The following is a 16,323-nucleotide window of genomic DNA, read 5'->3' as shown; positions in this document are numbered from 1 at the left end:
CTGGATACACAAAATAAATAAATAAATAAATAATTTAATAGAGATCTGGGCATGCTAGGCAAAAAATAAATAAATAAAAAATAAATCACAACCTCATTTTAATGCCATATTACATCTCCTACTATTTTAATTTATTAAGAGTTAGAAAGTGTATATTTTAATTGATTATTTTGTTATTTTTTTTTTTTTTACTAATTATTTCAAGTCAATCTAAAATGTTCTTTACTCTTTCTTCTGAAGGCTGTTACTTTCTTCTGAAGGCTAGAAGATGCATCATTCAGGACTTACCCTGCTGTGCTTCTTATCAATCCCATATGAAGCCTATTCTGGTAACATTTTGGTGTTTCCAGTTGATGGAAGCCATTGGATTAATATGGAAGTTCTTATTGAAGAGCTACATTCAAAAGGCCACAATATAACTGTACTCAGAGGGTCAAACAGCTTCTATATTAAAGAAAATTCCCCCTACTTCACCTCCATCACTTTGGATATAGGAGAATATAATGATGATTTCTTTTCCATCTTTGCTGTGCGTTTGCTGCAAGTGCAAAGAGAAAAAAGATACATCTTGAACCTAATGATGCTGGAAGGAGAGGTATTGAAAAAGATTTCAGAGTATCACAAAGATGTCTGCAATATGACTAGCATGATATTTGAAAATGAGGCCCTCTTGAAATCTTTCCAGGATGCTAAATATGATGTGGTTTTGACTGACCCTTCATTTGGAGGTGGGGTTTTAATGGCCCATCGACTTGGCCTGCCTCTTGTTTTTAATGTCCGTTGGACTGTCCATGGAGAGGGACATTTTGCCATTGCCCCCTCGCCACTGTCTTATGTTCCTGTTCCTGGAATTTCACTGCTTTCTGACAAGATGACTTTTATACAAAGAGTCAAGAATGTGCTGATTTATTTTCTTACTCTCCATTATCAGGCAAAATACTTTGGCCATCCGTACAAGGCTTTCTGTCAGAAATATTTTGGGCCTGATGTGGATTACTTCTCCCTCTTTCAGGATGCAGACATTTGGCTCATGAGAAATGATTTCACTTTTGAATTTCCACGACCCACAATGCCCAATGTCGTCTACATGGGTGGCTTCCAATGCAAACCCTCTAAACCACTTTCTAGTCAACTCGAAGAATTTGTCCAGAGCTCAGGGGAGCATGGAGTCATCATAATGTCTCTAGGAACCATTTTTGGACAGATGCTAAATGATGTTGCTGAAGAGATAGCAGCAGCCTTTGCACAGCTGCCTCAGAAAGTCATCTGGAGATACACTGGACCTCGGCCTGCTGCTCTTGGCAACAACACATTGCTTGTGGACTGGATGCCGCAGAATGACCTTCTCGGACATCCCAAAACGAAAGTGTTTGTAGCCCATGGAGGGACCAACGGTGTTCAGGAGGCTATTTACCATGGCGTACCTATTTTAGGTCTACCTTTAGCCTTTGATCAACATGATAACCTTTTCAGGATGTGGAAAAAGGGAACTGCTGTAATTGTGGACTTTGCAGAGTTAGACAGAACTGTGTTTTTGGAGGCCTTGAAGGAAGTGCTGTATAAACCATCTTACAGGGAGAATATGCAGAGACTGTCTAAACTGCATCAAGATCAGCCCATGAAACCTCTGGATCGGGCAGTCTTCTGGATTGAATTTGTTATGAGACACGGGGGTGCTCCTCACTTGCGCACACAGTCTTTCAGGATGTCTTGGATTACCTACCACTCCGTGGATGTTCTGCTTACACTGCTGGGAGCTACACTGATTAGTTCTTGGCTAATCTTTTTGGTGATGAGATATCTTTGTTGTAGAATAGTGTTTCATAAGAAATTCAAACGTGAGTAACATTTGATTACTGTTCAGTGTTTTCAGGTTTTAACTACACTGTCATAATAGAAGGTAGAGTAGAGGTACTTTATTGGTCACTAAAAGTACACACAGTGTAAATATAACTAGTAAACTATACTTTGTATGTCCAAAATCAATTACCCCTCAACTTATGAGTCAATATCATACAGCTGATGTAGACACAGATGTTCAACTGCATATTTTGTATATTGTTGCTGTCCAAAAACATGTTTTTGTAAATTTTTAGTTTGAACACTGATGCTGCCCTCCACACTGTGTGAAAATTTCATGATGAATGGACGCATAGAAATGCTCCAGGATTACTTGAAATTAAATCCTTTTTACGTTAACCTCCATTGAAATTTAAGAAGTTTTTTGTGCTTTTATTCTCTTTTATTTGTGACGATACTCTCCTTAGAAAATGATTGCCATTAAAATGGAATGTCTCTCAACAAGTCTTAGTGCCCTTATGGCCTGTGCACAACAGATTATTTACATAACATATATATATAAATAAAAAAAAAACACACAGTAATGGGTAGGTATTTATAGCATAGAGGGTAGGCAAAATCGTAGTAAAAAAGTAGTTAAATTTTAAGTTCACTGAAATTACACACAAATCTCTCATATCTCATATCTAAAGTCAAAAACACTTTCCTCTGGAATTGCCAACTAGAGCACCATTTAAAGCTGGAGAACTGGAAAACATTGATCGGGAACCTAGAGTGGAGGAGGTAGCGACATGTAAAATATATTATTCGATTAGTATTCACCTCTCTCTCTCTCCACCCACCCCCACTCCACTCACCTGCAGCTGGAAAGTTCTGCCCTGCAAGTTGAAGAATTTGCTACTTAAGATTAATGACATAAGAAACCCTGTCTATCTAGGTTTGCCTGTTGGACACACATACACACACACATCCAATATATATATATATATATTCTTATTTTAATTTCAGATCCTCCTTAAATGGGACATCATTTAAACTGCTGTAACATTAAATGTGAAACGGAACCTTTCTATAAGAAGCCAGCTTTAATTTTGCGTGAGCTAAAACATAAACCTTCAGGCTAAAAAACACAATGCTGAAGTTATTAAAAGTCAACCTCAGCTGTAAGTCAATCTCTGAACTGTATTACAACCTAAATCATGAATCTTTTAGAATAAATCTCACAATCTCAGGTGTAATATGCTATGGATTCTTATTAGAAGTTTTAGTTCCACCTTAAATCAAACAGAAAAAAGTTTTGTCATATTGTGGTATTTAAAATTATGACATACATATCAAAATACATATTCTATAACAAATCATAATTTTTAAATACCACAATCAGTTATGTATTTTAGGAAACTGTCCTCTGGCCACACAGTTCAAATGAGTTTCACTCAGTAAGGTTAATTGGTTAATTGATGTATCTTGAAACACTGGACTGTGACTGGTTAAAAATCTTTCATTACATGCAAAGCACACATGCTAGTGATAGTGTACTCTTCTGTGGGATATATAAGCTCTGCCAATTGGAAACCAAAATGGAATATCAGTGAATATTTGTATAGTTGGATTATACTATGCAAGTGGAAAAAACTAAAAGTACACATTTATGAGAAGAATTGCAGAAGAAACTTTGGATGAGCAGGTGTCTCCAAACTCTTGGACAAATAATGTATGTGTAACAAAATTACAATCTTAGCTTGAATGTACTGAAAACAGAGTAGGTTTCTAGGTTTACTAGGGGGAGGGCCCTTGAGGAGTCTGAATTTATATTTTCCTTTAAATATTAATATCATTTAAATATCACATTGCATGTTGCTAACTAATGGAAATGTAATATTTTGGGTAAATAAGTCAGTTGACTGATGGACTGAATTTTGTGTTCTAGCCTACATAGTGTCTGAGGACAGGAATCCTCACCCCTTACACAAAATGGTTTAGTCCGCTTTCAACGGGCATTTTAACTAGGTACATTTAACTTAGTGTTCGTTCTGCTGAAACGGCAGTGTGCATTAAGATACTAACTGCGATTTAAGATATTGATTCTGGATATTTTGTTCATTCTGAATTTTTTAATAATAAGAAATTATTTCCACCACGTCGAGGGAAGCCCCAGTGGCCAACCGAGTGAATGGTAGATGTTTGGGTGTGTCTGAATGGGTCATGTGATCTTGCTGAGGGTCCATACATTGCAATCACACAAATAGTATACAGGAAAAAAGTACTCTATCAAAGATGTTAAGATTTCATTACAGGTCCAAAATGAGTGAATAAATGTGACTCTCTGTGCCTTACATTTGAAACACAGATCAGATCAGATTTCTCTGGGTATGTTTTTTTTTTTTTTTTTGCAGTTGTACCGGTGTTAAGTACATTCTATGTATGATCTTAAAGTTTAGTTCAAGCATACTGATAGAAGTACACTTAGGATACAAGTTTGAACAAACAGAGTCCCATGAATCTTGATCAAATTCCATTTCTAAATCTTTCTCCCAAATATTCTTTAAGTTTAAGATAAAAGACGGAGATTCATTAGACAACATGATATATATTTCTGAAATCAGCCCTTTAGAGTCATACTGTTTGTTGAAGAGTTGTTCCATTTGCAATTCTCCCTTATCTAGAAGAGACTTAATAAAATGTTTAATTTGAAGATATCTGAAAAAGTCTAAATTTGACAAACTATATTTCTCCAAAATCCAAAAAGGACAACAAAACTCAGTCTGAGAACAGAGAGGAGATCTGTGTAATTCCTTGTCTAAACTAGTTGAGGAATCCTGTTATGCAATTGAAAGGGAATGTCTGGGTTAAGTGCAAGTGGGGAAGACAGAGAGAGACATTTAGGTATTTTTAAATACTTTTTAACATTTCATGACTTTCCATGTCAGCAGGGTGTTAGATACAACAAAAGAACCAGAAACATTTTTCAAATTTTTCACAGTATGAATAAATAGTGACTTGAAATTTGGTAGCATGTGATGGTTTAGTACATTAGTACATTTAAGTCTGGGTTTTTTTATTATTCCAAATTTGGGGTGGGGGATAAACCTGAACTGGATAAACGGTTACAGACAATGAATCAATGAATGAATTTGGGTTTTGTTATTTCTATATTTTCTCCTTAAATTTAAGTGTTTGTGATCTGAATATGTAGAAAATTTGGGTTTTAGTTAGGGATTCATACACTTTAAATAACAGTTTCCACTTACAACATTTTTTAAATTATAAGGTTTTACAGAACCATTCTTTGCAGTTCCATTTGACCTCTTCACACCCTTTTGTGGAGGAGCAGTTTGTGGATCCTAAACAGAACAATATTTAATATATCACCTTTAAGAACAGGCAACGTTTGCAAACATTCAGGCGATGAATGAACAGAGGCATGTGAGTCCTACGAATGTCTATGACGCCCTCTAGTGGACAAGAAACAATAATACATCCCGCAGCCAAGTCTTAATAGAATCAAATAATTTGAGGGTATATTAATAATGGAGAAAAACAAGAAAATAGATAAAGTAATGCACTTGTAAATGTACATTTTTAAACAGATTTGTTAAATCTTATCCACATACTGTATCACTGCCATCGCTGACATGGCAAATTGTCATTACAGACTTTATTCTGTAAATTATATTCTGTAAATGTACTGCGAGACAATTTAAAGGATGGATCATTTACAGACGGGAATTTCATATTGGTCTAATTTGGATTTACGCTGGTCAACCAGAATGGTCATCTTTGGCCAGAATACCAGTGTCTGAAATTAAATAGATCATCACTGTGTGAACCAACTTCTGCGTTTTATTCTTTTAATAATGTAAACAGAAGAACTGCCCTTCACATTTCCATGAGAAACAGGCCAACAGAAATCCCATATTACTTGGATAGTTTAGATTGTTTATGCATACGTTATTTCTATTAAAATGTAGGAATGCTTTCCTCCTACTGAATGTTTTCAGACTGAACATAAATCTTTATTCACTGTACACAATACTTCAGCTGGACTTTCAGCTTAAATATCATTAGACAGAAAGCACTATCAATAAAAATTTATTTCTAAAAAATGGTTCCTGTTAATTTCGCATTATGAATGTGTGCAGAATCTGCTCATTGTTCAGTAGGTGGCAGTATCGAGTTTTTAAAGGAAGTCTTTGTGCTCTCCTTGTTTGATGCAGTCTGAAAGGCCAGACCAGTCTTTCTTATTTAGATTCTTCCAGAAGAACCTTCATGCACAAAAGGGTGTAGTTTTTATTTTCAGTCTCACTTCATTAAGACATTAAGACTCCTCTGAAATATTGCCTGAACACCTCTCTAACCCACGGTGTCTTTGCTGTGGCCTAAAAAAAACAGGTTTTTAGATTTTGAGTCTTCCTCAATCTATTCAGTGAAATGTTCAAATTATTTGCAAATATGAACCGAATAATTCCTTTAAAAAAAAAAAAAAAACAGTTTTACAGTTCAAACTCTCACAAAATTTGGCACAAAGTGGAGAGTCAAGACCCCCCAGCCTTTGGTGAATGCACCTTTTTTATATCCATCTGCTTATATTATGTCTTTAAATGATGAAGTGTGAACATTAGAGAAATTTGTTGTTGTGTTAGTTGGGTTTGTTGTATTGTTTGTGTGTGAGGACAATGGTTTGGCAGTTGTTGAGGTTTTACTCTCAAACGTCCTTTCCATGATGATAACTTCCCTATCCTAACCCTGTTGGGTTCTCACGGGGCCTTTGTGGAGTTATTTCTCTGTTTAAAGGTCAAGTTTGCCAAGTACACAAAGAATAATTAACCCACAGGTGCCATTTTCCCTACTGCTTGTACATAAAAACGGATCATATGAGAGAATGAGTCAATTCGAGTAAATTTAAGAATGTGTAAATTTGCATTCTGACAAGAGGAATGTCATTGTTGCGTTCATGTTGAGGAAGGTAGTGATACAGAGGTTGAAACAGAGCTGTTGAATACACGATAACCTCCGAGTTAACATCTTAATATAATGGTAATTATTGCTTACCAAGTGGCTTTAAGAAAATGTTTCAGTAGTTTTTGTGAAGCACGTTATTCATAAACAGGGCCATCTCATTCTTTTGCCCAGAAAACTGGTTAGAATAAGCCTAGTGTTTTCTCAACACCAAGCCTTTGGTGTAATTGCCATAAACGTATGTTTTTAAATACAACAGTCTTTGAATATGTTATAACGCAGATTCCTTCTTCGTTTGAAAGCTAAGCGGGTGTTGACGTTCTATTGGTTTATTTCCGTTGCAGACATCGAATGCAACCACTACTATAAACTATCGCGGGATTTGGGGGAAGATGCACTTCCATCGCGTCCTGACTGAAACCGTGAAGGGGCTGTGTCTGGAGCGACCTGAACGCTGTTCACGATCTGTTTGTAACAACGGCTCCACCTCCTCATTATAGCCACCACCTGTGCCTCTGGTTAGTGCACTGTAGGTCCTACATTTCATCAGATTTCATCATGTTGCACCCAGTTTTTATGTAAAAGTCAGTTTCAACCCAGGTTTGCAGTGCGCTGTGAAGGAAGCAGGGCGCTATTAGAGATTCAGTCGGACTTTTTATATTTTATTCTGAGCCGTGTTTACAAAGGTGCGTCTTTAGATTAAAAAAGAAAGAAAGAAAACAAGTAACTTAGTAAAAAAAAAAACAGGGTTCATACCGCGAAAGTGATATTCTCTCTTTCTTGTTCCAATAAATAAAGTACGCAGTCAGTATGAATAAATAAATTGTACAAAAAGCAAAATGTTCACATTACTTACATGATACCAATATATAACCATAACTCAAATTACTTAACAATGGCAATAGATGTATTTAATGGTAACTGCACGGTAAAGAGTCATTTCTTCTTTGATAACGATTCACTGAAAGGATCCTGAGTGCCTCGTCACTGGCGTGTGTGTGTGTGTGTGTGTGTGTGTGTGTTTGCGTGCCAGGAATATATCACGTTGTGGGGACCAACCTGTTTACATTCTCAGATTGTAGGGACATCCGTATGAGGACAAACTATAACGCAATTCTAAACATTTCAAGGCGAAATCTTGTATTAATTAGGATAAGAGTTACACAACATGAACGGAAGTCTACAGGTCCCGTAAATCAGAGACCAACCTACATTTGCGCGTGTGCGCGCGCTGGTGGTGGTCAGCTGATCCCGCTCTGGCTCGCGCTCCAAACCCACCTCAGCTCCGCTCAGACGAACCGCTCCGAGGAAACACTGCAGAGGAAGCAAACACCCAAGTCACAGAAAGAGCGAGAGGGAGGCAGACAAAACAAGGAGTGTTTCTGGCCACAGAGGAATTGATAGCCTATATAGATAGTGAGGGAGCGAGTAGGAGAGAAAGAGAGAGACGGGAACAGAGAGGGAGAGAGAGAAGATGTCGTGTGGGGTGTATGCGGTGCTGCTGGTGCTGGGGGCTCTGGAGCTGAACACCGTGTCCTCTCAGAACGGTAAGCTGAGCTCGGCTTTATCTTGCTCCTTCAGTGTCTCTGTGGACCGTTAGCGCTTGTGGTGATTTAAACTCGGACTGTAATACCTGGGAACACTAAGCGTTTAAAAAATGAATCGGAGGACAAAGTGAATTAGCTTGGTTTTAGCCATCACATTTTCCTCATTCAACACATTCTCAGCATTTCGCCATAGTCACTGCCTTGTGTTGCTAAGGTTTGACGGAAGACTCACCTAACGACCAACTCTCACACCAACTCCGCCTAATGCTCTATTAAGGTTTCAACGGTGCCTTTAGTGAGGCTGTTTTCCGCCAGTAGCCCATGGTTCCCCTCAACATTTGGGTTTCAGACGATTCCACTCTCTTCGCTCTTTGACCCTCTTTCCATGTTGAGAGGACGATGATAGACTGAGATAACCGCGTGTACACCGGCCTCTGCAGCACCGAAAATAGCCCACTTAATTCTGCTGCATGCTTCTATTTATAGAGGCGATGCAGCAGTGTGATGTATGGTGCTAATGTCCTACTGGTGGGTCCCCATTACCGAATAGACCACTCCATCATGACATTTAGTCTCAGAACGCCTCCTCACTGCGTTTTCATGACTGCACGCCATGCACCAAGGATTCTCAGTTGAAACTGAGGAATGTGCTTAAGTCATTCAGTTTCACAGATTCGGGAACAGCGCCATCTACTCCAGTTCCTCTTTCCATCTTAAATAAGACCTGGTACACTGGTCTCAAATCAGCAAGATCCATAAATATGGCATGCAAATGGGGATGCTCTCCAGAAGCCTATATCAATAGACTCTTCAACACACAGAATTATGCTCACCATCTTTAGCCTCATTGGTTGTAGAAGGGCTCTGGACCCAGTTTCCTATGTTTCAAATTTTTAGGATCCTCAAATTAAAGTCATACTCTCTCTACCATTTAGCAGTTAGTCTAATGTCTTGGCATATCCAGTCCTGATTCGTCTGCTGAACAAAATTAAAAGGCCATAGAGATCGTTGCCTTGTAACTTTTCGAACATGGCTGGTTAAAGCTAGGCCAAGAGAAGGTTGGTTTTTCATAAATTTCATAAATAATAATAATTACCCTATTGTTTTCTCTGTGTTTGGCTGCAGCATTTGCAAAAATTATCCCTGGCACCTTCCCTTGCAACTTTGCCTATCCTGTATCTTACAAGTGTGCACAAATTCACAGCCTTATTTTAGCCTTTGAGATGTCTTGAAGGCCTAGGCCTAGTACAACACACATACAAACGCTGCCCACATGTACATTAACTCAGCCCACTAGCTCTTCAAATGCACCTACACTGTTAGGACTACAGCTTGAACACTGTGTTTTCAGCAGCGTGGAATCTCTATATTATTTGGAGATTCTTAAAATTTAAAAGAAATATCTCCACATCCACAAATCTCATTTATAAAAAGTTATTTATAGAATCATCTACTGAAAGGTTTCTGAGAAACCAAAACTGACTCTAATGTGTTATTGCACAACAATCCTTTATGGTACCTGTGTTTTTAAGAGTAGCCTGATTCACATCTGAATTTAGATCACCATCATCATTTTTTTTTCCAGTAGATTTTAATGTACAGATCCAAATGTTCTTGAATAATTTCCCAAACATTAATTGTTCATTAACATCCTCGTTAATATTAGATATAGAAGTCAGTCATGCTGTTGTGTTTTAATGTCTTCAGATACGTATTTAAAAGGAAAGGGAATGGCTGCAGGCCTCATACTACAATATTTTCACAACATTTTAATCTTTATCATTTTCCTGTGACAATCAGCTACTTGCAAAATATTGCTAAACAATTAATGAAGGGGACTTTGGATTTATTATTTCCAGCTGAATATTATGAATATATGAAATAATTAGTGCTCTGATAAATTACTTCTGTTCAATACCTGAAAGATGTCAGAAGTGACAGCAGTTCTGACACCTTGTTATTAAAGGTATTCATTATAATCAAATGATTGATCCTGCTTGTGTTCATCCTTAGATGTGCCTTCAAAACACAGATTCAGAAACATCTCTGTGTAGTGTGGTAATTACAGGCTCATGCTCCTGGGTGTTCGTGCAAGTTGCAAGACAGCACTAAATAATACAGAGAGTAAAGAAGAGCATGGTATTTAAAACTACATGCTGTGTTTTGCAATTAAATTACAGTTTTATGCACTGCCAAAACAACTTTAATTTCTGATGGAAGAAGACTTGCTTAAATATTTTTAGCCTTTTAATTGTGCTGTTGCCTTGATTTTCTTCAAAGTCACAGGATACATGGAAGGGTTTTCACATATACATCAACAACAGTGTGACAGGACGACTTCATGGTTTCTCCACACTATTAGTTAATGTGGGGAATGTGGATATGTGTAGAAATGTGTGCAGCTCTTACCCCTCCCCTCCAATGACATGTATATGTACCTTCTTTGGTTGCTATAGCATGCTTCTATGGAAACAGAATTTGTCATTCAGAGCCCACCCACTCATGAATAGTGAGCAATCTTAATGAAATGTGCAGCTTCAAAGCACTGTGGCACCAGACGCACTGTTCAAGGTCATTGTGCTTCATCTGTGGACCTGAATTTTAAGAGCATGGTTTTCTATGCTTTTCCATTTTGTTCTGTCTTTGATTTCTTATTTTGTCTTAGACCAATGCTTAGTTTTTGGTTTTAATCTCTTTTGGTTCTTCTCTTTTGAATCCTTTCCCTGTTATCCTCTTTTCCTTTTCTTGTTTTGTATTTTTGTATCCTTCCTTTCCTTGTATTTTCTTGCACTGTGTCTCGCATCCTGCCATGCCATTCTTCAGCGGGCTTTGTAAAGTCTCCTCTGTCTGAAACTAAACTGACTGGTGATGCGTTTGAGTTGTACTGCGATGTAGTTGGCAGTCCCACCCCTGAGGTGCAGTGGTGGTACACAGAGTTAAACAAGGCTGATGACTTCTTCCAGCTGTGGGATGGTGCACGAGGCCGGCGTGTCTCTATCAACACGGCGTATGGAACCAACGGCGTTAGTGTTCTTGCCACTATACATGCCATCACAGAGGATTCTGGGATTTATGAGTGCAGAGCCAGTAATGACCCACACCGCAATGATCTTCATCAGAATCCCGCATCTACTTGGATACGAGCCCAGGCAACAGTAACCGTGTTGCAGAGTGAGTCCATTAAGTGTAGTGCTTCCAATGTAAAATGGTAACACAAGCCATATGCCCTTAGCTTGAAAACCCTGCGTAGTGTTGTGTAGTGCTCAGTCAGTGTTATTGACCAAGACCAAGAAACCCATCTTGCCCTTTTTTGTTTTAAAGTGCAGTAAATGTCTGCATAGTATCCCCATGTAAATTAAATAGGAGACCCCTTGTATCCCATTCTCGTTGTGACTGAAACTCAACCAAGAAATGTTATGTGTAACCTTTTGTGTTAGGGAATGTGTAGCAGAGCCCTGCCCAGTGTTTATTCAAACAGGGCTACAGGGGATATAAAAATCTTACATAAACAGGTTAATTTTCAAATGTAAAAAGAAATGTAGCAATATAATTTATTGCAGATATATTTCCACCTGTAATATGCAGTAGAAAATAATAATAAAATCTAAAATAGTTTGCACACCCTCTTATATTTGGTGATGTAGCTGTGTTCAGAATTAACTAATCACATTTACACTTTTGTTAAATAGTACTCTGTACACATTCACTCACTTGCTTCTTTCAGTAAATGCCATAATCTGCAAAGAACTTAAAAAGCAAAACAAAATCCAAGGCACTGGATATGGAACACATTAAAGACAGATGTCAGCAAGTATATAAATATGGCACAACAGTGACTTTAGATATACACTGGAATAATTGGTGGCTGAAAACAAATAATAAATAAATTGAAACATTCAAAACAAACAAATGAAACAAATTCCGAATATCAAAAGTTTTTTTCTGCAGTATTTTATTAATTTTTGCCAATTTTTCACCACTTAATAAATTAAATATGTTAAATGTATTTTAAATTGATATTTAAAAATATTTATTAAAGTTGGTCTTACCCTGGGCGGCACGGTGGCGCAGCAGGTAGGTGTCGCAGTCACACAGCTCCAGGAACCTGGAGGTTGTGGGTTCAATTCCCGCTCCGGGTGACTGTCTGTGAGGAGTTGGTGTGTTCTCCCCGTGTCCGCGTGGGTTTCCTCCGGGTGCTCCGGTTTCCTCCCACAGTCCAAAAACACGTGCAGGTGGATTGACCACTCGAAAGTGTCTGTAGGTGTGTGTGTGAGTGAATGTGTGTGTGTCTGTGTTGCCCTGTGAAGGACTGGCGTCCCTTCCAGGGTGTATTCCCGCCTTGCGCCCGATGATTCCAGGTAGGCTCTGGACCCCCCGCGACCCTAAATTGGATAAGCAGTTACAGATAATGGATGGATGGATGGTGTTACCCTAGAGCAGTTTCAACTAGCCCTGAAGCTAAGGAGTAAGTTTCCACTCAGGTTCCCCTCTCCAGGTGGGAACTAGAAACAGGTAACAGTTCAATCAAAACATCATTTTTCAGTATAAATTATTCTGTCGTTTCAGTCATTCAGCCGAACACAGAAAACTCTTCAGTTGATCGATTAAAAAATAATAATAACTCTGTCATTTAACTTTGAACAGTTTTATTTTTCTGGTCATCTCATGCAGGATACCACCAATAACCACTATGCAAAGCATTCTCTTTATCTACATACTGTACACTGCCATGTTCACCATACAGTGTGTACTGTAGTGAGTTGGGGCCATTTCAAACATGCCTGAGATTATGTATGAACAACACACAATAAAGGTGGTACACTCTACAAAAATAAAAAAAAGCCTCAATATTCTATCTGGATTATTTTCGGCTATTCTGAAATTGCCTAAAGAGGCCGTACTGAATGGAACAAACCTTGAACCTGAATAGACTATTATAGTTAGAGGTGGGACAAAATATCTACAACAGGTATAGCTAGTATAACACTGTGACAGAAAAGATAATCCCTTTCCCTCTGGTGGTGCTTCGCCTGATTGTTCAAATGAACAAACCGCCCATGGGTCCAGGAGGCTGCCAAGAAACCTACACCAACATTAATAGAGCTGCAGGAATTTCTAGAAAGAAGTGTTTATGTACTTCATGTGACAACATTTTGTCATATGTCTGGGCTGTGGATTAGAGTGGCAAGATGGACAATTTTGTTGCAGCCCAGCTTATTTCTGCAAAAACCTGCATCAAGTCTGAGAAAAGATGGGAAGTCTGTGGGAAAATGTATTATGGTGTGATGAGTTTGGCTTTTTGGACAAAAGGTATGTTTGATACGTATCAGCAGAAGTAAACCATACACAGTGAAGTTTGGTGGTGGCTACATGATGCTTTTGGGGCTGTTTTTCAGCTGGAAGTGGGGCTTTTGTGTAGAGGGAATAGTTAACAGCTCTGAATATGAGGCAGTTTAGGCACAAATTCTTCAAGCCTCTACAAAAAAATTGAAGATGAAAATGAATTTCACATTTCAGCCCAAAGCTACAGCTACACCAGGTTAAGATTTTTAACCACAGCTACACCAGACAAACATCAAAGCTTTGGAATGGCCCAGCTAGAGCCCAGACCCGAATCAATTGAAAACCTGTGGTGTGACCTAAAGAGATCTGTTAACAGGAGATGCCCTCTCCTGACACATCTGACAGATTTGAAGCACATTTGCATGGAGCAGTGGGCAAAATTTGTCAACGGATGGTCTTAGTTCCTCTCAAGGTTTCCTTCTCCAGCTTTGAGGGAGAAAGGTTTTTTTTTTTATATGTTGTTGAGACATTAATTATTTAAAATCTCTACACATATAAATTGTATTTGATTTGATGGTGCCATATTAAAACCAGAAAGTTCTAAATTATTCGTCTAACATTTTTATATAACAAACACATATGACTTTATTTTTTTACATTTTAAGCGGTTACAGATAATGGATGGATGGAAAAACAGTGTCACTGACAAGTGTAGATGTGTGTGTATTTACGTAACTATTTTATTAAGAAAATGTAACAGAAAATCAAAAACTTGATAGTTCTCTTCACACCTTCTCATAAGCCAGTCTTCAGTGGCTGAAGCCTTCTAGTATAGTCTCTTGCCTTGTATTGATCATGTGTCTGTGTTTTCAGAGCCATTAATCAATGCGTCCGATCACATCACCCTACCCACGGACACCTATCTCCCATATGTCATGCTGCGGTGTAACCTGACCTCCAGCGTGTACAACCCCCAAGAAAGCTACTGGACCAAGAATGGAGAGGAAATCCCTAACACAAAAACTGACCAGAAAAGCATTGAGTACAAGTAAGTCCAGCATTTTATTATTTTTACATACTAGAGGTTTTCCTTAACATTCTGACAGTGCATATTAATTGTTTTATCTCACAAAAGAATTTTGGCACCCTGTGTTAAATGACATGTTTTTAAAAAGCAACTGTTCATTCATTCATTCATTGCCTGTAAGTGCTTATCCAGTTCAGGGTCAGGGTGGGTCTATCTGGAATCACTGGGCCCAAGGCAGGAACACAGCCTGGAGGGGGCACCAGTTGTTCACAGGGTGGCACACACTCAAACCTAGGGACGTAGTAGCCAATCAATTTTGAACCGTGGGAGGAAACCCAGAGCACCCGGAGGAACACATCAAACTCCTCACAGACAGTCACCGAGAGCAGGACTTGAACCTACAACCCCTAGGTCCCTGGAGCTGTGTGACTGCGACACTGTGCCGCACCAAATCATAATAAACCTAAAAAATAGTAATAACTATAATAATAATAATTATACATCTAAAAGGAACTTTTTTGGCATATTTTAAGCACAATTATTGGCTATGTGTGGACAAAAATAGAAAGAAATTTTCTGTGATGTTTTGCAGTGGCATGTAGGTTTATTAGAATCAGGAGTATGGACTTTTGTCTTGCTGAGAGCATAAATTCCGTCCTGTCTGTTTGCTGTTCAGATATTTCAGAAAATTTAACAATACAAATATAGTCATGTAATTTTATAATAGCTTCTAATTTAAGTATTGAAGCAGAAACTGTTATGGCCACTATTTATTCAAAAATCAGTTTTGCACTGATGTCTTTTATATTCCACTTGACATTCACAACTAGTGTGAGTATCTATAGATGCTTCTTTGCATGACTTGAGTGTGTGGCCTCCTTTAGTCCCTCCCCATATTGCTAATCCTTCCGCCTTACTCCTAATTGAATCAGACTGACCAGACATGCACAGACACAAGGTCTGCATGTACATTTAACCTGTCCTAATGATCTCTGCCTCAGAGCTCATGATGCTAGAACTGGAAACACATTAGTGTGACCCAAGCCAATATTTAAACCCACAGAGCAGTGATTCACCACTCTGTCTCTGTGTTCAGTTTCATTAATAAGGGCTCAGGTAATTTATTTCTCAAGAACTGTGGTATTGTCTTTCACAGCAAGATCTAGAGTTCCTTTTTGTTCACTTGCTTGACAAAATAAACAAAGCACATTTCACTGATAGCAGCGCTTTTTCCTTTTTCTTTTTTTTTTTTTTTGTTTTTTTTCCCAAAGCGTCCTAAGCAAAAATCAAGGGACTTCAGCACATGGACAAAAATAACATAAGACAGAAATGAGCCACCAGCATCACACTAAGCCTTTATTGCCGGGCTGCCTATCAGGCTGGCCTAGAAGTAGCATTTTCTCTTACTGACTGGCTGACTCAAGTTGAAAGACTCAAGACTCATGTTGAAACAAGCATGTGTGAGTAGGAAAATTAATTCACATTTTTGTTGTTAGTTTTTCCAAATTTCAAATAGTGCTTTTCCACCAACAAAAAACCGGAACGGTTCCAGTTTGTAAACTAAATTTGGAACCATTCGGCACATTTACACTGACATAAACTGGTTCACAAAACAGAAAAACATCATTCCCAGCTGAAACCAAGGTAAAGTAGGTTCTTCAGCATGAACTGTGGCTTTGTCCATGTGCTTGTCGAGGTTCTGTAATT

The 16,323-nt window shown here is 38.3% G+C and overlaps 1 protein-coding gene, 1 long non-coding RNA gene and 1 pseudogene across 3 annotated transcripts in view; 2 read left to right on the top strand and 1 right to left on the bottom strand.

The window, feature by feature from the left end:
• LOC136694482 (UDP-glucuronosyltransferase 2A1 pseudogene) overlaps positions 1-2,197 on the top strand; it is a 19,549-nt pseudogene extending 17,352 nt beyond the window's left edge.
• LOC136694484 (uncharacterized) overlaps positions 1-8,888 on the bottom strand; it is a 24,368-nt gene extending 15,480 nt beyond the window's left edge. Inside the window, exons 1-2 of the long non-coding RNA XR_010802210.1 lie at positions 8,539-8,888; positions 7,972-8,073 (exon numbers count right to left, since the gene is read on the bottom strand). This is a non-coding gene — a long non-coding RNA (uncharacterized lncRNA). The remainder of the gene's footprint in view (positions 1-7,971; positions 8,074-8,538) is intronic.
• nptna (neuroplastin a) overlaps positions 7,150-16,323 on the top strand; it is a 21,799-nt gene continuing 12,625 nt past the window's right edge. Inside the window, exons 1-2 of one of the 2 annotated variants that reach the window (XM_066668095.1) lie at positions 7,150-7,277; positions 14,463-14,637. In XM_066668095.1, coding sequence (XP_066524192.1) covers positions 14,525-14,637 — 113 coding nt within the window. In that variant the 5' untranslated portion in view covers positions 7,150-7,277; positions 14,463-14,524. Of the gene's footprint in view, positions 7,278-7,941; positions 8,307-14,462; positions 14,638-16,323 lie in introns of those variants that run through there. The other variant, XM_066668094.1, reaches the window with a different exon arrangement.

Source organism: Hoplias malabaricus, chromosome 4 (genome assembly GCF_029633855.1).
Source record: "Hoplias malabaricus isolate fHopMal1 chromosome 4, fHopMal1.hap1, whole genome shotgun sequence".
Lineage (NCBI taxonomy): Eukaryota > Metazoa > Chordata > Actinopteri > Characiformes > Erythrinidae > Hoplias > Hoplias malabaricus.
The sequence above is the reverse complement of the archived record's forward strand: the minus strand, read 5'-3'. Positions and strand labels throughout refer to the sequence as shown.